Here is a 21,159-nt window from a genome sequence, read left to right on the forward strand (position 1 = left end):
CTCCTCCCATCTTCCCCTCAAACACTCCTCCACCTCTTCTTCCCCATCCTCCCTTCTACCCTTACCTCTCCTCCATCTCCTCCCATCTCCCCCTCTACCTCTACCTCTCCACCTCCTCCTCCTCTTCCTCCCATCTCTCCCTCTACCTCTCCTCCACCCCCTCCTCCTCTCATCTCCCCATCTACCTCTAAATTCACCTCTTCCTCCTACCATCTCCCCCTCTATATCTTAAAACATCCCATCTACCCCTCAACCTCTCCTCCACCATTTCCTCCTCCTCCTTCTTCCCATCCTCAACCTCATCAGCCTAAAACCTCACCATCTCCCCAACAAATTTATCCACATGATTCTACAAACTCCCCCTCCATCTCCTGTTTCTCCATCCTCTATCAGACCTGCTTCTTCTCTCCCTCTCTCGCCTTTCCATTAGTCATCCTTCTCATCTCTCTCTTCCTCCTTCACCTTATGACTGCTCTCCTTCCCATCCCTCCAGCTAACCGAGCTGACTGAATCCAGGACACATTCATATTCAACATCAATGCTACTCTGAAAATGTGTCACCTCTCCAAAACTGTCAGCTCAACCTACATACTGTATCCGCACACACACGCACGCACGCACGCACGCACGCACGCACGCACGCACGCACGCACGCACGCACGCACGCACGCACGCACGCACGCACACACACACACACACACACACACACACACACACACACACACACACACACACACACACACACACACACACACACACACACACACACACACACACACACACACACACACACACACACACACACACACACTGAGAGAGAGAGACACATATTTCTCTCAGATTAAACAGACCCACAAAGAATTTGAAAACAAATCCAATTCTGATAAACTCCCACACTGGGTGAAATACCACAGTGTGCAATCACAGCAGCAAGATTCATGACCTGTTGCCACAAGAAAAGGGCAACCAGTGAAGAACAAACGCCATTGTAAATACAACCCAAATTTATGTTGATTTATTTTCCCTTTTGAACTTTAACTATTTGCACATTGCTACAACACTGTCCAAAGACATAGTATGACATTTTAAATGTATTTATTATTTTGTAACTTTTTTGAGTGTAATATTTACTGTTCATTTTTATTGTTTATTTCACTTTTGTTAATTATCTTGTCACGCCCTGACCATAGTTTGCTTTGTATGTTTATATGTTTTGTTTTGTCAGGGTGTGATCTGAGTGGGCATTCTATGTTGTATGTCTAGTTTGTCTGTTTCTGTGTTTGGCCTGATATGGTTCTCAATCAGAGGCAGGTGTTAGTCATTGTCTCTGATAGGGAACCATATTTAGGTAGCCTGTTTTGTCATTGTGGGTTGTGGGTGATTGTCTATGTTAGTTGCTTGTGTCTACACTGTTATATATAGCGTCACGTTCGTTTTGTTGTTTTGTATTAATTTGGTTAGTGTTTCTTCTTAAATAAATAGAAGAATGTATTCACTTCACGCTGCGCCTTGGTCCTCCTCTCTTCCACATTACGACGAACGTGACATATCTACTTAATTTGCTTTGGCAATGTAAACATATGTTTCCTATGCCAACAAAGCCCTTTCAATTGAATGTGTTACATTATAGCGATCGTATAGAAGGGATAATCAACTTGGAGCTCTATGTGTTCTCTGTAAAATAATGCAACTTCGTCGAAGGTCCGTTTCGCTAGCGCGTTGTGGAACACACTTTCCACGTTGTGCACTCTTTTCCATAGAACACATAGCCCTGAGGTGATTATCCCTTACATACAGTTGAAGTCGGAAGTTTACATACACCTTAGCCAAATACATTTAAACTCAGTTTTTCACAATACCTGATTTTTAATCCTAGTAAAAATTCCCTGTCTTAGGTCAGTTAGGATCGCCACTTTATTTTAAGAATGTGAAATGTCAGAATAATAGTAGAGAGAATTATTTATTTCAGCTTTTATTTCTTTCATCACATTCCCAGTGGGTCAGACGTTTACATACCATTGATTAGTATTTGGTAGCATTGCCTTTAAATCTTTAACTTGGGTCAAATGTTTCAGGTAGCCTTCCACAAGCTTCCCACAATAAGTTGGGAGAATGTTGGCCCATTCCTCCTGACAGAGCTGGTGTAACTGAGTCAGGTTTGTAGGGCTCCTTGCTCGCACATGCTTTTTCAGTTCTGCCCACAAATGTTCTATAGGATTGAGGTCAGGGCTTTGTGATGGCCACTCCAATACCTTGACTTTGTTGTCCTTAAGCCATTTTGCCACAACTTTGGAAGTATGCTTGGGGTCATTGTCCATTTGGAAGACCCATTTGCGACCAAGCTTTAACTTCCTGACTGATGTCTTGAGATGTTGCTTCAATATATCCACATACTTTTCCTCCCTCTTGATGCCATCTATTTTGTGAAGTGCACCAGTCCCTCATTCAGCAAAGCACCCCCACAACATGATGCTGCCACTCCCGTGCTTCACGGTTGGGATGGTGTTCTTCGGCTTGCAAACCTCCCCCTTTTTCCTAGAAAACATAACAATGGTCATTATGGCCAAACATTTCTATTTTTGTTTCATCAGACCAGAGGACATTTCTCCAAAAAGTACGATCTTTGTTCCCATGTGCAGGTGCAAACCGTAGTCTGTTTTTTATGGCGGTTTTGGAGCAGTGGCTTCTTCCTTGCTGAGCGGCCTTTCAGGTTATGTCGATATAGGACTATTTTTACTGTGGATATAGATACTTTCCTCCAGCATCTTCACAAGGTCCATTGCTGTTGTTCTGGTATTGATTTGCACTTTTCGCACCAAAGTACGTTCATCTCTAGGAGACAGAATGTGTCTCCTTCCTGAGCGGTGTGACAGCTGCGTGGTCCCATGGTGATTATAGTTGCGTACTACTGTTTGTACAGATGAATGTGGTACCTTCAGGTGTTTGGAAATTGCTCCCAAGGAAGTACCAGACTTGTGGAGGTCTACAAAAAGTTTTCTGAGGTCTTGGCTGATTTCTATTGATTTTCCCATGATGTCAAGCAAAGAGGCACTGAGTTTGAAGGTAGGCCTTGAAATACATCCACAGGTACAACTCCAATTGACAAAAATTATGTAAATTAGCCTATCAGAAGCTTCTAAAGCCACTACATCATTTTCTGGAATTGTCCAAGCTGTTTAAAGGCACAGTCAACTTAGTGTATGTAAACTCCTGACCGACTGACATTTTGATACCGTTAATTATAAGTGAAATAATCTGTCTGTAAACAATTGTTGGAAAATTACTTGTGTCATCATAAAGTAGAGTTTCTAACCGACTTGCCAAAACTATAGTTTGTTAACAAGAAATTTGTGGAGTGGTTGAATAACTAGTTTTAATGACTCCAACCTAAGAGTATATAAACTTTCGACTTCAACTGTATACTGAGGAGGATAATTGTCACGTTCGTCATATGAATCGGACCAAGGTGCAGCGTGATATGCGTGCATTCTTCTTTATTAAAGAAAAAACACTGAACAAACTAAAAAAACAACAAAACGAACGAAACGTGAAGCTATATGAAATAGTGCAGACATGCAACTAAACATAGAATAAGAACCCACAAACACCAAAGGGAAATGGCTACCTGAATATGATCCCCAATCAGAGACAACAGCTGCCTCTGATTGGGAACCATATCAGGCCACCATAAACATACAAATACCTAGACCTACAAAACCCTAGACCTACAAGAACCCTAGACAATGCCAAACCCCTAGACAACACAAAACCCCTAGACAATACACATCCCCTAGACAATACAAAAACTAGCGTATCCACCCTAGTCACATCCTGACCTAACCAAAATATAAAGAACACAAAGATATCTCAGGTCAGGGTGTGACAATAATGCAATGACTACACACTGAATCCAGGGCAACTAAGGATTAAGTCACTGTGTAGAGTAGACTCTTGCTGGATTGTATCGGATGGAGAGAATACTGGGTGAGTTCGAAAATTTGCTGAGTGTGCCGGAGTGCAGAATAACTGATGAATTTACAAACGCTCAACATGCTTTGAATATGGCGGGTGTCAGTAAATGTCGTGAAAAAAGCGTCATTAAATTGTTTTCAGCAGCACAGTTAGTCACCAACAATTTTGATAACATATAAGCAGGCTAACCAGCTCTGCAACTGCGAGTAAAATGTTCAGAGTGAGGTGTTCCCGCCAACCCCTCTTTTACGCTACTGCTACTGCTCTGTTATCTCTCATCACTAAGCTAGGGATCCTGGGACTAAACACCTCCCTCTGCAACTGGATCCTGGACTTCCTGGCGGCCACCCCCAGGTGGTGAGGGTAGGTAGCAACACATTTGCCACGCTGATCCTCAACACTGGAGCCCACCAGGGGTGGGTGCTCAGTCCCCTCCTGTACTCCCTGTTCACCCACGACTGCATGGCCAGGCACGACTCCAACACCATCATTAAGTTTGCAGACGACACAATAGTGGTAGGCCTGATCCCCGACAACGACGACACAGCCTATAGGGAGGAGGTCAGAGACCTGGCCGAGTGGTGCCAGAATAACAACCTATCCCTCAACGTAACCAAGACTAAGGAGATGATTGTGGACTACAGGAAAAGGAGGACCGAGTACGCCCCGTTCTCATTGACGGGGCTGTAGTGGACTAGGTTGAGAGCTTCAAGTTCCTTGGTGTCCACATCACCAACAAACTAGAATGGTCCAAACACACCAAGACAGTTGTGAAGAGGGCACGACAAAGCCTATTCCCCCTCAGGAAACTAAAAAGATTTGGCATGGGTCCTGAGATCCTCAAAAGGTTCTATAGCCGCAACACCGAGAGCCTCCTGACTGGTTGCATCACTGCCTGGTACGGCAATTGCTCGGCCTCTGACGGCAAGGAGCTACAGAGGGTAGTGCGTACGGCCCAGTACATCACTGGGGCAAAGCTGCCTGCCATCCAGGACCTCTACACCAGGCGGTGTCAGAGGAAGGCCCTAAAAATTGTCAAAGACCCCAGCCACCCCAGTCATAGACTGTTCTCTCTACTATCGCATGGCAAGCGGTACCGGAGTGCCAAGTCTAGAACAAAAAGGCTTCTCAACAGTTTTTACCCCCAAGCCATAAGACTCCTGAACAGGTAATCAAATGGCTACCCGGAATATTTGCATTGTGTGCCCTCCCAACCCCTCTTCTACGCTGCTGCTACTCTCTGTTTATCATATATGCACAGTCAATTTAACTATACATTCATGTACATATGTACATACTACCTCAATTGGCCCACCAACCAGTGCTCCCGCACATTGGCTAACCGGGCTATCTGCATTGTGTCCCGCCACCCACCACCTGCCAACCCGTCTATACGCTGCTGCTACTCTCTGTTCATCATATATGCGTAGTAACTTTAACCATATCTACATGTACATACTACCGCAATCAGCCTGATTAACCGGTGTCTGTATGTAGCCTCGCTACTTTTATCGCCTCGCTACTGTTTTTCACTCTCTTTTTACTGTTGTTTTTATTTCTTTACTTACCTATTGTTCACCTCATACTTTTTTTGCACTATTGGTTAGAGCCTGTAAGTAATACCTGTTGTATTCGGTGCACGTGACAAAAAAACTTTCATTTGATTAGAAGATGCCTGGTTATTCTATAAAAGTGCTTTCCTCACAATCTTAAAAAAGCATGCCCCAATCAAAAATTGTAGAACCAGGAACAGATATAGTCTGTGGTTCACTCCAGACCTGACTGCCGTTGACCAGCACAAAACCATCCTGTGGTGTACTGCATTAGCATCGAATAGCCCCCGCGATATGCAACTTTTCAGGGAAGTTAGGAACCAATATACACAGGCAGTTAGGAAAGCAAAGGCTAGCTTTTTCAAACAGAAATTTGCATCCTGCAGCACAAACTCAAAAAAGTTCTGGGACACTGTAAAGTCCATGGAGAATAAGAGCACCTCCTTCCAGCTGCCCACTGCACTGGGGCTAGGAAACAATGTCACCACAGATAAATCCACGATAATTTAGAATTTCAATAAGCATTTTTTCACAGCTGGCCATGCTTTCCACCTGGCCACCCCTACTCTGGTCAACAGCACTGCACCCCCCACAGCAACTTGCCCAAGACTCCCCCATTTGTCCTTCACCAAAATCTAGATAGCTGAAGTTCTGAAAGAGAATATCTAGATAGCTGATGTTCTGAAAGAAAATCTGGACCACTACAAATCAGCTGGGCTAGACAATCTGGACCCTATCTTTCTAAAAGTATCAGCCAAAATTGTTGCAGCCCCTATTACTAGCCTGTTCAACCTCTCTTTCGTATAATCTGAGATCCCCAAAGATTGAAAAATCCCACCGTTTCGAATCCCACCGTACCTTTTCCGCTATGCAATCTGGTTTCCGAGCTGGTCATGGGTGCACCTCAGCCACGCTAAAGGTCCTAAACAATATCATAACCTCCATAGATAAGAGACAATTCTGTGCAGCTGTATTCATAGACCTTGCCAAGGCTTTCGACTCTGTCAATCACCACATTCTTATCGGCAGACTATACAGCCTTGGATTCTCAAATGACTGCCTTGCCTGGTTCACCAGGGCCTGTTGGAGGGCCTGTTGTCCGGACATCTGGCAGTCTCTATGGGGGTGCCACAGGGTTAAATTCTCGGCCCGACTCTTTTCTCTGTATACATCAATGATGTCGCTCTTGCTGCTGGTGATTCTCTGATCCAACTCTACGCAGACGATACCATTCTGTATTCTTCTGGCCCTTCTTTGGACACTCTGTTAACAAACCTCCAGACGAGCTTCAATGCCATACAACTCTCCTTCCGTGGCCTCCAACTGCTCTTAAATGCAAGTAAAACTAAATGCATGCTCTTCAACCGATCGCTGCCCACACCTGCCTGCCCGTCCATTATCACTACTCTGGGCGGTTCTGACTTAGAATATGTGGACATCTACAAATACCTAGGTGTCTGGTTAGAATGCACACTCTCCTTCCAGACTCACATTAAGAATCTTCAATCCAAAATTAAATCTAGAATCGGCTTCCTATTTCGCAACAAAGCATACTTCACTCATGCTGCCAAACATACCCTCGTAAAGCTAACTATCCTATTGATCCTTGACTTCGGCGATGTCATTTACAAAATAGCCTCCAAAACTCTACTAAGCAAATTGGATGCAGTCTATCACAGTGACATCCGTTTTGTCACCAAAGCCCCACATACTACCAACCACTGCGACCTGTATGCTCTCGTTGGCTGGCATATTTGTCGCCAAACCCACTGGCTCCAGGTGATCTATAAGTCTTTGCTAGGTAAAGCCCCACATTATCTCAGCTCACTGGTCACTATACCAGCACCCACCCGTAGCATGCGCTCCAGCAGGTATATCTCACTCGTCACCCCCAAAGTCAATTCCTCGTTTGGCCACCTTTCCTTCCAGTTCTCTGCTGCCAATGACTGGAACAAATTGCAAAAATCACTGAAGCTGGAGACTCATATCTCCCTCACTAACTTTAAGCACCAGCTGTCAGAGCAGCTCACAGATCACTGCACCTGTACATAGCCCATCTGTAAATAGCCCATCCAACTACCACATCCCCATACAGTTATTATAATTTCTTTCTCCTTTGCACCCCAGTATCTCTACTTGCACATTCATATTCTGCACTTCTATCACTACAGTGTTTAATTGTAAATATTTTGCCTTACCTCCCTTATCTTACCTCAATTGCACACACTGTATTTAGACATTTTTCTATTGTGTTATTGACTGTATGTTTGTTTATTCCATGTGCAACTCTGTGTTGTTGTTTCTGTCGCAATGCTTAGCTTTGTCTTGGCCAGGTCGCAGTTGTAAATGAGAACTTGTTTTCAACTATCCTACCTGGTTAAATAAAGGTTAAATTAAATATTAAAAACTTTAAAAAAAACAGTAGCTATTACAGTGAAAGAATACCATACTATTGTTTGAGGAGAGTGTACAGTTATGAACTTCAAAATGTATGAATAAACCAATTAGGCACATTTGGGCAGTCTTATAACAACATTTTGAACAGAAATGCAATGGTTCATTGAATCAGTCTAAAACGTTGCACATACACTGCTGCAATCTAGTGGCCAAAATCAAAATTGTGCCTAACCTGGAATAGTTATATTATGGCCTTTCTCTTGCATTTCAAAGATGATGGGACAAAAACATGTACATTTCACCAGATCTAATGCGTTATATTCTCCTTCATTAATTTCACATTTTCACAAATGTCAAAGTGTTTCCTTTCAAACGGTATCAAGAATATGCATATCCTTGCTTCAGGTCCTGAGCTAAGGGCAGTTAGATTTGGGTATGTCATTTTAGGCGAAAATTGAAAAAAAGGATCCACTCCTTAGGTCACACCAAGGATGATTTTGCTATTTAATTTAGATTTTTAAGACCATTTAAAATATCTCAAAAAAATATAAAAATAATATTTCATGATTTTTTTTAGGTCTTTCTGCTATTAGCCCATACACACGCATTGATTAACATATTCACTACATGGCATAACAGGGGGGTATTGTGTGTAGATGGGTGAGAAAAAAAAAATATTTAATACATTTTGAATGCAGGCTGTACCACAAAAAAATTTGGAATAAGTCAAGGGGTATGAATACTTCTGAAGGCACCAAAAAGGAATGTAACCGTAGCAGAACCCTTTTTTGGTCCTACAGTTTATAGAACATTTTTAATGGTTCTTAATAGAACCTTAGGAAAGGGTTCTTTGTAGGGCCATACAGGTTCTATTCAGAACCTTATGAGCATGGTTCTTTATTGAACCAAAAAGGAGAAACGTCTATGGTGAAAAGAACAATAAATTCCTTTGTGACATTACGTAGAACCATTTACTTTAGTTCATCATGTCTACTTGAGTGCAATATCTACACACTCTCTATCGGCCACCGGGGGCCAGCAGTGAATGGTTCGCCACGCCACGCCACATACCCTGTAATCCTGTCTAATCTGGCTGTGGCCGCCGCACCACAGAGCATCTGGAGAGAGGGATAGGGCTAATCTGAGACGCTATGGAGGGAGGGAGGGATGGAGGGAGGGAACTATGCCGAGGCAGACAAAAGAGGGATGGAGGGATGGAGTTTAACTACGTCAGAGAGAGATGGAGAGAAGGAGACAAAATTAAAATGGAATAGATGGACAGATGAAGTAGGCTACAGTAAACGATTCAAGGAAACTATAATTATTGTATTGCTGCTAATTAAATCAATTATGTTTCCAATAGACAAGTAGCTCACCCCAGAACCTGGACTTGATTATGATGAAAAGAGCTGCAAGGTACCACAATAAAACCATATCCAATCAGCTGTAGTGGCACGTGAAATACAAAAAGCTGAGCACCAAATAAAACCAAAAATATATATTATACATATATAAATATATTGACCCAAAATATAATACATCTTCAATAGACAACTAGTTCATCCCAGTAATTGGGCTGTAATAAGTAGAAAGAGGCTACAGGGACCCAAATTAAACTCCTTCCAAAGAGTTTAGGGAGATGGTGACGGCATGTGTCATTCATTGTGGTTCTGTATGCCTGAGTTAGTAGAGATTGCACTGTCAGGATCATGGGTTCTATTCCCGCTGGGGCCACCCATAGGAAAATGTATGGACACACTACTATAAATGGCTTTGGATTAAAGCCTCTGCTAATTGGCATACAGAGCAGAGCGCTGTGTTCATGGTCAGAGTACAAGGATACTTACTGTGGCCTGCTCGTAGCAAGGCGGCAGGCCATCTATGGAGGGCAATAGGCACGGAATGGTGATGCTTGCCCCCATGGTTGAGGTGCATGTGGTGGAGGCCCTCCACTGCTCCTGTGGCCCCCCCTGGTGGCCCCGAGTCAGGACCCGATCCGGCCACACACCCCAGGGCTAGAGCAGTCATCCAGAGAACCAAGCGGACAAGGAAGACAGACGAGGTCAAGTCCCAGCAGAGGGGCTCCTGCCTGGGCCTTGAGGGTGGGGGGGTGGGGGATTGCTGTGTCCTCCAGCCTCCCAACATGATTCCCTGAGAGGCCAGCAAGGTGAGTTGAGTATCAAGATTTGGGACCTTAGTGATGAGCCCGACGGCCCATAGTCCCCTTAGTGCCCCTTAGTGCCCTGTGAGCCCAACGCTCTCTCACCACTCACAAGCCCCAGGACACACACTGCTGACTGACCAACAAATCCACAGAGAATCCACTGCAGAAAAGAGTCAATGAGAGGGAGAAGAGAATAGAGAGCCTTCTTGCTGTTTTTCCGGTAGTTTAGGAAATCTGCAAGGGTACCAAGGGGACTGTGGGAGAAGTATGATCAATCATTGTGGAAAGAATGAGAGAGAAGGAAAAAATATGCACTCAAGAAATTAGGACACACTCGTCAAACAGGGTCTAAGAAATCCCACACTGCTCCAATTCCCCTAACACACTTCCTCGCTCGCACTCTCTCTCCTTTTCGCTCACTCTTTCTTCTGCGAAGAAGAGCTCACAGAATCAAATGCATACTTTTCTCCCCTCCAAAAATGAGAATACTCCAGAAAATCCACATCGATTTTTCAGCCTCGGAATCTGAGGTAAAAAACACCACATATATAGTTTCAAAATCTTCTTCTTCATCAAAGCAAATATAATATTCCCTCCTTCCAAGTTTACCCTCCTTTATGTCCCTCCTGTATGTCCCTCCTGTATGTTTTCAGAGGATGTCCAAAGGATTTTGAGTGAATCCGAAGTAACGCTTTCTCATTTGCCTGTGGTGGTGGGCAGCAGCTGCAACGTTGAGAGGATGGCACGATAATGGTTGCACCTGCGACGGGTATCAAGACACGCTCCTAGAGGTTCCTGCTACACTCTCTGCAAGACTCAGTGGAGAGGCAACAACGCGGCAGCACCTGAGAGAGAGCGGCTGGTCTGCATTACGGAGCCACTCATACACTCACAGGCTGAGAAATTGCGAGCGAGCACAGTTTCAGCAAGATGTGTGCAAGAGAAGGAGAGGGAGAAAGCGAGAGAGAGAGGGAGGGAGAGAGGGAGGGAGAGACGGAGGAAGGAGGGGGAGCTCCTACAGCCAGCCATGGAGCAGGAGGGGGAGATTCTATGCAAATTACCAGGCTCCACACAGCGAATCAGTGGAGCCAGAGTGCATTGCAGAAGAAGAACCCACTTGGGCGAAAAATAAGCAGGGGATGTGGGGCTCCGTCTCTCGTTCTCTCTTTCTTTCTATCCACTGCTACGCGGACCAACAATCTGATTAGCAGTGAATGGAAGCCAGAGGAACATAAAGCAGGGAAAGATACATCTATTCAGGCTGGTTTTTGTTCAAGTTATTTCCCTCTCCCCTCTCTCTCTCCCTCTTTATCTCTCTCTCTCTCTGGGTGGAGTGGTGAAGAGTATCAGAGCGGTCATGTAGAGAAAGACAATAAGATCCTAGCAGTACGGTCCGACAGTCCAACGGTTCCCATCCAGGGGAGTTCTAGCTGTGTTGGCTGGCCGGCCAGATGGCTTCTCAGCAGCCAATCACGGAGCTCTTTAACGACCCCATCCACACTTATCCACGCTGCAGCTTCAAAGGGAATGAAATAAAAACTCATCTGCTCTCTTTTCTCCTTTACTCTGAGCTCGCACTAAAATTTCCAGACCATCTGCAGCCCTAGCCAAACATTAGGGAAATTGGGTATGCCACTGAAGGAAGGATGTGGATCACACACATAGCTTGGCAAAAGGTGGAGAGCTGTCCACATGGAGGGTAGCCTTGCTCGCCTGGCTGATAAAAACCCATTCTTTCCCTCAGACAGTCAACACAGGGAAATTCAATCCCACACCAGAGAGCTAACACAGAGCTAACAGATGACCATTCACTGCCTCACCAGAGAGCTAACACAGAGTTAAAACAAAACCATTATTTCCCTCACCAGAGACCTAACAACGAGCTAATACAGAGCCATTACTTTCCTCACCAGAGAGCTAACACAGACTAAAACAGATCCATTGATTTCCTCACCAGAGAGCTAACACAGAGCTAAAACAGAGATAATACAGAGCTAACAGAGAACCATTCATTCCCTCACCAGAGAGCTAACACAGAGCTAATACAGAGCTAACAGAGAACCATTCATTCCCTCACCAGAGAGCTAACACAGAGCTAATACAGAGCTAACAGAGAACCATTCATTCCCTCACCAGAGAGCTAACACAGAGCTAACAAAGAACCATTCATTCCCTCACCAGAGAGCTAACACAGAGCTAACACAGAGCTAATACAGAGCTAACACAGAACCATTCATTCCCTCACCAGAGAGCTAACACGGAGCCATTGAATCCCTCACCAGAGAGCTAACACAGAGCTAACACAGAGCTAACACAGAGCCATTCATTCTCTCACCAGAGAGCTAACACAGAGCTAACAAAGAACCCTTAATTCCCTCACCAGAGAGCAAACAAAATGCTAACACAGACCTATTCATTCCCCAAACAGAGACAACACAGAGCTAACACATATCCATTCATTCCCTCACCAGAGAGCTAACACAGAGCTAATACAGAGCTAACACAGAACCATGCATTCCCTCACAAGAGAGCTAACACAAAGCTAACACAGATATATTAATTCCCTCACCAGAGAGCTAACACAGAAATAATACAAAGCTAACACAGAACCGTTCATTCTCTCACCAGAGAGTTAACACAGAGCTAACACAGAACCATTAATTTCCTCACCAGAATGCTAACACAGAGCTAACAAAAAACAACTAATTACCTCACCAGATAGCTAATACATAGCTAACACAGAGCTAACAGAGAGCTAACACATCAGAGAGAAATTCTGAGAGCTATAACAGCACTGTGCAGCACAACACAGAGAGGAGAGTAATACTGAGAGTGGAATGGAGTGGATGGGGGTTAAGGAGGTACAGAGAACATGTAGACATAAAGCTCTGACTGATGATAGCCACCACACAACAGAGCCATGGCTCTGTACACAGTGCTGCTCTGTGATGTTCAATGAGGCAGGGTCTATGCTAAGAGTGTCTTGCTCAGTGCTCAGCACTTCTCAGTGCTCAGTGTGTCCAGGGCTAAATAATTATACAGGCTAAAGGCTCAGCTCTGTGCTCAGTTGGTCGAGTACAAAATAATTATACAGGCTAAAGGCTCAGCTCTGTGCTCAGTTGGTTGAGTACTAAATAATTATACAGGCTAAAGGCTCAGCTCTGTGCTCAGTTGGTCGAGTACTAAATAATTATACAGGCTAAAGGCTCAGCTCTGTGCTCAGTTGGACGAGGACTAAATAATTATACAGGCTAAAGGCTCAGCTCTGTGATCAGTTGGTCCAGCATGAAATAACTAAACAGGTTAAAGGCTCAGCTCAATGTTCCACATTCAGTCCTTGGGATCCTATACTAATGCTTTGTGATGCTCTGTCCTGTTTTCACGGTGGCTGTTCATTTGGATGATATCCTCTTTGGACCACTGTGGTGTTCTTTCACAGCCGAAGGGAAATAAAAGCCTAACAGCGGTGCTGCTGCTAGTGAGGCTGAGCTGGGAAGCAGTGAGATGATAGACTAGAGGAGAGAGTAGAGAGTAGAGAGGAGAGGAGAGGAGAGAGAGCAGAGAGAAGAGAAGAGGAGAAATGAGAGCAGAGAGTAGAGAAGAGGAAAGAGGAGAGAGGAAAGAGGAAGATAGAGGAGAAAGGAGAGGAGAGAGGCTAGAGGAGAGACAATAGCAGAGAGAGTATAGAGGGTAGATGAGAGAGAATATGGGACAGAGGAGAGTATAGAGGAGAGAAGAGACAGGAGAGAAGAGAGGATATGGGACAGAGGAGAGTATAGAGGAGAGAAGAGACAGGAGAGAAGAGAGAATATGGGATAGATGATAGGGGATATGGGGATAGAGGAGAGATGATAGGGGACATGGGAGATAGGTTTGGGGATATACAGCGGGGAGAACAAGTATTTGATACACTGCCGATGTTGCAGGTTTTCCTACTTACAAAGCATGTAGAGGTCTGTAATTTTTATCAAAGGTACACTTCAACTGTGAGAGACGTAATCTAAAACAAAAATCCAGAAAATCACATTGTATGATTTTTAAGTAATTAATTGTAATACTTGTTAATAATACTTGTTCTCCTCACTGTATGTTAGGGGATTGAGGAGAGAGGAGAGGGGATAGAGGATAAGGGATAGATGATAGAGGAGAGAGGACAGAGGACATGGGATAGAGGATAGGGGATAGGGGATAGATGATAGAGGATAGGGGATAGGGGATAGGGGATAGAGGATAGGGGATAGAGGATAATGGATAGATGATAGAGGATAGAGGACAGAGGAGAGAGGATATGGGATAAAGGATAGGGGATAGGGGATAGAGGATAGGGGATAGGGGATAGGGGATAGGGGATAGGGGATAGAGGATAGGGGATAGGGGATAGAGGATAAGGGATAGATGATAGAGGAGAGAGGACAGAGGAGAGAGGATATGGGATAGAGGAGAGAGGATATGGGATAGAGGATAGGGGATAGGGGATAGAGGATAGGGGATAGGGGATAGAGGATAGGGGATAGGGGATAGGGGATAGAGGATAGGGGATAGGGGATAGAGGATAATGGATAGATGATAGAGGATAGAGGACAGAGGAGAGAGGATATGGGATAAAGGATAGGGGATAGAGGATAGGGGATAGAGGATAGGGGATAGGGAATAGAGGATAGGGGACATATGACAGAGGATAGAGGATTTAAAACAAACAAAACAATTCTGATGTCCATCTGGTTTGATTTCTATTTGCCATATCTTTCAAACTGCTCTTTCACAAAAGTTATTAACCCATATATGTTTTACGGACGCAGTATGCTTTATATTAGTTATCTTGTTATTATTTGTTGTTATTAGTCCCACCCTTCAGCTCCATTCAACCCCTCCCATTTATCTCTTAACACCATCCATTTTAGATTTCTATTTGCCATATTCAACTGTGCAGTGAAGCTTCACAAACGTTCTGAACGTTTCTATTCTCATTGTTTCTACAGATAGTAAACAGAAAGTAAATATTTTTGTAAAAGTATTATAATATCATTGATCGATTGACTATGACTTTTCAAGTCACCTAGCAGTGCTACCTGCAGGGTTAGCTCCAGGTAAATATTGCAATTCTTCAGCCATTCCTGGACAAGCTATATATGGACAGTACCAAAACAAATGATCTAATTATTATTTCTCTTTGCAGCAAAATCTGCAGAGCTGGGAAGGTTGTATCCCCCATATAAATAACATTATAAACTGGTTGGTTCGAGCACTGAATGCTGATTGGCTGACAGCCGTGGTATATCAGACAGTATACCACAGGTATGACAAAACATTTAGTTTTACTGCTCTAATTACATTGGTAACCAGTTTATAATAGCAATAAGGCTCCTCTGGGGTTTGTTATATAAGGCAAGTATACCACGGCTAAGGGATGTGTCCAGTTGTGTGTCCATGCCTAAGAACAGCTGATATATTGGCCATGTACCACAACTCCTCGGGCCTTAATTGCTTAATTCTATTGGTTGCAAGAATTTTGTATAATAATTTAAACTGAGTTTTGAATCCGGCGTCGTTTTGCGTATCAGTTCATAAACCTCTTCCCAACTATTTTGCAAGTTATATGTTACGGCTGTACAGTTTTTGGTGCTTAAATTAAACTGGTTAACTTTTTTAATTATTACAATTTTCTTTAACCAATTATGGTCTAATGCAGGACCGACAGACAAGTTCCTTACTTTTCCCCCTTCCACTTTCCTATTCCACTTTCCTCTTCCACTTTCCTCTTCCGCTTTCCTCTTCCACTTTCCCCCTTCCACTTTTCCCCTTCTACTTTTCCCCTTCCACTTTTCCCCTTCCTCTTCCACTTTCCTCTTCCACTTTCCACTTTCCCCCTTCCACTTTACTCTTCCACTTTCCTCTTCCACTTTCCGCTTCCACTTTCCTCTTCCACTTTCCTCTTCCACTTTCGTGGTAATGCTGCTATTATTTGGTTTATTTTTGAGTAGAGCAGACATTTCCATATGTTTTATTATCTGCATGTGTGACATAACTCCACCAGTCCTATTTATGATATCATTTATGAAGATTCTAACTTTTATTGTATTTTGATCAAAAAGGTATGTTTTTTTTATCAATTAGTATATTTGAGTTTAACCACAATATTTGTTGTATTATTTGTTCTATCTCTTCTGGAGGATTAAATTGCAACCAACGTTATATGTCTTGTTTTAAAAAGAGCGATATTTGGGAGATGATTTCCTTTTCAAATAACCGAAAGTGAGAGGTTGTAATCTGAATAAAGTGAGAGGTTGTAATCTGAATAAAGGGAGAGGTTGTAATCTGAATAAAGGGAGAGGTTGTAATCTGAATAAAGGGAGAGGTTGTAATCTGAATAAAGTGAGAGGTTGTAATCTGAATAAAGGGAGAGGTTGTAATCTGAATAAAGTGAGAGGTTGTAATCTGAATAAAGGGAGAGGTTGTAATCTGAATAAAGTGAGAGGTTGTAATCTGAATAAAGGGAGAGGTTGTAATCTGAATAAAGTGAGAGGTTGTAATCTGAATAAAGGGAGAGGTTGTAATCTGAATAAAGGGAGAGGTTGTAATCTGAATAAAGGGAGAGGTTGTAATCTGAATAAAGGGAGAGGTTGTAATCTGAATAAAGGGAGAGGTTGTAATCTGAATAAAGTGAGAGGTTGTAATCTGAATAAAGGGAGAGGTTGTAATCTGAATAAAGGGAGAGGTTGTAATCTGAATAAAGTGAGAGGTTGTAATCTGAATAAAGGGAGAGGTTGTAATCTGAATAAAGGGAGAGGTTGTAATCTGAATAAAGGGAGAGGTTGTAATCTGAATAAAGTGAGAGGTTGTAATCTGAATAAAGTGAGAGGTTGTAATCTGAATAAAGGGAGAGGTTGTAATCTGAATAAAGGGAGAGGTTGTAATCTGAATAAAGGGAGAGGTTGTAATCTGAATAAAGTGAGAGGTTGTAATCTGAATAAAGTGAGAGGTTGTAATCTGAATAAAGTGAGAGGTTGTAATCTGAATAAAGTGAGAGGTTGTAATCTGAATAAAGTGAGAGGTTGTAATCTGAATAAAGGGAGAGGTTGTAATCTGAATAAAGGGAGAGGTTGTAATCTGAATAAAGGGAGAGGTTGTAATCTGAATAAAGTGAGAGGTTGTAATCTGAATAAAGTGAGAGGTTGTAATCTGAATAAAGGGAGAGGTTGTAATCTGAATAAAGGGAGAGGTTGTAATCTGAATAAAGTGAGAGGTTGTAATCTGAATAAAGTGAGAGGTTGTAATCTGAATAAAGTGAGAGGTTGTAATCTGAATAAAGTGAGAGGTTGTAATCTGAATAAAGTGAGAGGTTGTAATCTGAATAAAGTGAGAGGTTGTAATCTGAATAAAGTGAGAGGTTGTAATCTGAATAAAGGGAGAGGTTGTAATCTGAATAAAGTGAGAGGTTGTAATCTGAATAAAGGGAGAGGTTGTAATCTGAATAAAGTGAGAGGTTGTAATCTGAATAAAGTGAGAGGTTGTAATCTGAATAAAGGGAGAGGTTGTAATCTGAATAAAGTGAGAGGTTGTAATCTGAATAAAGGGAGAGGTTGTAATCTGAATAAAGTGAGAGGTTGTAATCTGAATAAAGGGAGAGGTTGTAATCTGAATAAAGTGAGAGGTTGTAATCTGAATAAAGTGAGAGGTTGTAATCTGAATAAAGGGAGAGGTTGTAATCTGAATAAAGTGAGAGGTTGTAATCTGAATAAAGTGAGAGGTTGTAATCTGAATAAAGGGAGAGGTTGTAATCTGAATAAAGGGAGAGGTTGTAATCTGAATAAAGTGAGAGGTTGTAATCTGAATAAAGTGAGAGGTTGTAATCTGAATAAAGTGAGAGGTTGTAATCTGAATAAAGTGAGAGGTTGTAATCTGAATAAAGTGAGAGGTTGTAATCTGAATAAAGTGAGAGGTTGTAATCTGAATAAAGTGAGAGGTTGTAATCTGAATAAAGTGAGAGGTTGTAATCTGAATAAAGTGAGAGGTTGTAATCTGAATAAAGTGAGAGGTTGTAATCTGAATAAAGTGAGAGGTTGTAATCTGAATAAAGTGAGAGGTTGTAATCTGAATAAAGGGAGAGGTTGTAATCTGAATAAAGGGAATTTGCTAGAGAAACAGTTTGGATTTATGTATAACTTTTGTAGGACTGAAACCTTTAGTGAGAGGTTTAATACTTGAATGTTTAATAATTCTGCCCTCCGAATTCATTATATAAATAGGCCTGTTTAATTTTGTCTGGCTTGCCGTTCCAAATATAATGGAATATGTTTTTCTCAAATAATTAAAAAAACGGTTTGCTAGGTGTAGGCAAGACGATAAGTAAATAGGTAAACTGGGATTTGACTAAAAAGTTAATCAGGGTAACCACCTGGTGTTACTGAATCAGCTACACACAACCTCCCCCGGAGCTCCATCCTTCCTCATTTACAACCCGTGAAACTGAGTACCGCTCTTGTTGAATTTGTTTACCCTAATTATGATCAGTATTAATTAATTAAGTGTGTGTGTGCGCATGCATGTGTTTGTGCATGTGTGTGTGTGTACGTGTGTGTGTGTGTATGTGTGTTTGTGTTTAATAATAATTAGCAGGGCTGCAATCTGCATAATTCCAGCTAATAAGGCAATCTATCAGGCCCACATGCTTCACAAGGACACGAGACTGACTCCCTAAATCCCAATTTACAGGTAAACTTTTTCATGGCAACAACAACAATTGGTGACAAATCATGTCTAACAAGTGTGATACCTGCTATACATCACACATCGTTGAGGTCTGATTGGGTGTTCTAAACAGAATGACACAAACCGATTCCGATGACGTCACCAGTGAGGTGTGTAGTGACCGCAGCTGTATCAGGTTTTATATATGTTACTTGTTACATGGGTGCCACCATGTGGCAATATAGTAGTACTGCGATGACATCGTTTGTATAGATTTGAAAATATGTGTTCATAGAATGCCTCTACCTGTGTCCTAAATGGCACCATATGGCCTATGCCCCTGGTTAAAAGTAGTGCACAATAAAGGGAATATGGTGCCATTTGGGACACATCATATCTCCCTGTGAGGGGATAAGCAGTATTACACTATGCCAGTAATTCTTAGACTAGTACCTATTCCTGCTCCAATAAACCTCTCAAGATACTGGGGAAAGAGAAGGGGCATGTTAACTCTTCCACAGAAAGCAGAGGAAGGAAATATAGAGAGAAAGAGCCCTGTCAACCAAACATTTCCCGTTACTCAGTTTTTTCAGTTTACTAGGCAAGTCAGTTAAGAACAAATTCTTATTTACACTAACAGCCTACACCAAATAACCCAGACTAAGCTGGGCCAATGGGACTCCCAATTAAGGTCGGTTGTGATACAGCCTGGATTCAAACCAGGGTGTCTGTAGTGACACCTCTAGCACTGAGATGCAGTGCCATAGACCGCTGCGCCATTCGGGAGCTCAAAGTAGTCCCACTATAGCCCTGTGTGACCATGACAATGGAACGACAGAGCACAGCTGATGTCTTGGTGTATGAGGTCACACAGGATGTGGTAGAACATTACATTTTTAAGCACAGTGCTTGACACCTGTGCTTGTACTATGCTATGCTCAAAAACCATCCTACCTCTTTTTCACTTGCGTCAGAAGATTTTTCTCTCTCTTCTTTGTGTCTCTAACACCAAGAGGATGCTATTATTGCACAGAGGAAAGAGCCAGGTATAGGAAAAAAGGACAGAGGAAAAAAGAGAGAAAGGCCCATAGAAAAGCTCTAGTCAGATAGAGGAGAGAGATAGTAGGTGGTAGAGGGTTAGAGGAGCGGAGGGAGAGAGTAGGAGGTGGAGGGGTAGAGGAGAGGAGGGAGAGAGTAGGAGGTGGAGGGGTAGAGGAGATGAGGGAGAGAGTAGGAGGTGGAGGGGTAGAGGAGAGGAGGGAGAGAGTAGGAGGTGGAGGGGTAGAGGAGAGGAGGGAGAGAGTAGGAGGTGGAGGGGTAGAGGAGATGAGGGAGAGAGTAGGAGGTGGAGGGGTAGAGGAGAGGAGGGAGAGAGTAGGAGGTGGAGGGGTAGAGGAGAGGAGGGAGATAGTAGGAGGTGGAGGGGTAGAGGAGAGGAGGGAGAGAGTAGGAGGTGGAGGGGTAGAGGAGAGGAGGGAGATAGTAGGAGGTGAAGGGTTAGAGGAGAGGAGGGAGATAGTAGGAGGTGGAGGGGTAGAGGAGAGGAGGGAGATAGTAGGAGGTGGAGGGTTAGAGGAGAGGAGGGAGATAGTAGGAGGTGGAGGGGTAGAGGAGAGGAGGGAGAGAGTAGGTGGTAGAGGGTTAGAGGAGAGGAGGGAGAGAGTAGGAGGTGGAGGGGTAGAGGAGAGGAGGGAGAGAGTAGGAGGTGGAGGGGTAGAGGAGAGGAGAGTTGCATGGGTAGATGAGAGGAGAGTTGGAGGGGTAGAGGAGAGGAAAGTTGGAGGGGTAGAGGAGAAGACAGTTGGAGGGTTAGGGTATAGAAGAGTTGGAGGGGTAGAGGAGAGGAGAGTTGCAGGGGTAGATGAGAGGAGAGTTGGAGGGGTAGATGAGAAGACAGTTGGAGGGTTAGGGTATAGAATAGTTGGAGGGGGAGGGGTAGATGAGAGGAGTGGAGAGTTGCAGGGGTAGAGAAGAGGAGAGTTGGAGGTGGAGGGGCGGAGAGTTGGAGGGGTAGAGAAGAGGAGAGTTGGAGGTGGAGGGGTAGAGGACAGGAGTGGAGAGTTGGAGAGGAGAGAGTAAGAGGTGGAGGGGTAGAAGAGAGGAGATGAGGTGGAGGGGTAGAGGAGATGCGGTGGAGGGGAGAGGAGATGAGGTGGAGGGGTAGAGGAGAGGAGATGAGGTGGAGGGGTAGAGGAGAGGAGATGAGTTGGTGGGGTAGAGGAGAGGAGAGAGTAGGAGGTGGAGGGGTAGAGGAGAGGAGATGTGGTGGAAGGATAGAGGAGAGGAGAGAGTAGGAGGCGAAGAGAGGAGGGGATAGAGAGAGAGAGAGAGAGAGAGAGAGAGAGAGAGAGAGAGAGAGAGAGAGAGAGAGAGAGAGAGAGAGAG

General features: G+C 43.5%; 1 protein-coding gene across 22 annotated transcripts in view; it reads right to left on the reverse strand.

Moving 5' to 3' along the window:
* Positions 1 to 21,159, reverse strand: part of LOC139571467 (neurexin-1a-like) — an 865,000-nt gene that overhangs the window by 399,013 nt on the left and 444,828 nt on the right. For 2 of the 22 annotated variants that reach the window (XM_071394384.1, XM_071394374.1), the window contains exon 1: positions 9,770 to 11,045. The exons of 18 other annotated variants lie outside the window; for them this stretch is intronic. In XM_071394384.1, coding sequence (XP_071250485.1) covers positions 9,770 to 10,067 — 298 coding nt within the window. In that variant the 5' untranslated portion in view covers positions 10,068 to 11,045. Of the gene's footprint in view, positions 1 to 9,769; positions 11,046 to 21,159 lie in introns of those variants that run through there. 2 more of the 22 variants (XM_071394383.1, XM_071394373.1) reach the window with 1 other exon arrangement.

Source organism: Salvelinus alpinus, chromosome 3 (genome assembly GCF_045679555.1).
Source record: "Salvelinus alpinus chromosome 3, SLU_Salpinus.1, whole genome shotgun sequence".
NCBI classification, from domain to species: Eukaryota; Metazoa; Chordata; class Actinopteri; order Salmoniformes; family Salmonidae; genus Salvelinus; species Salvelinus alpinus.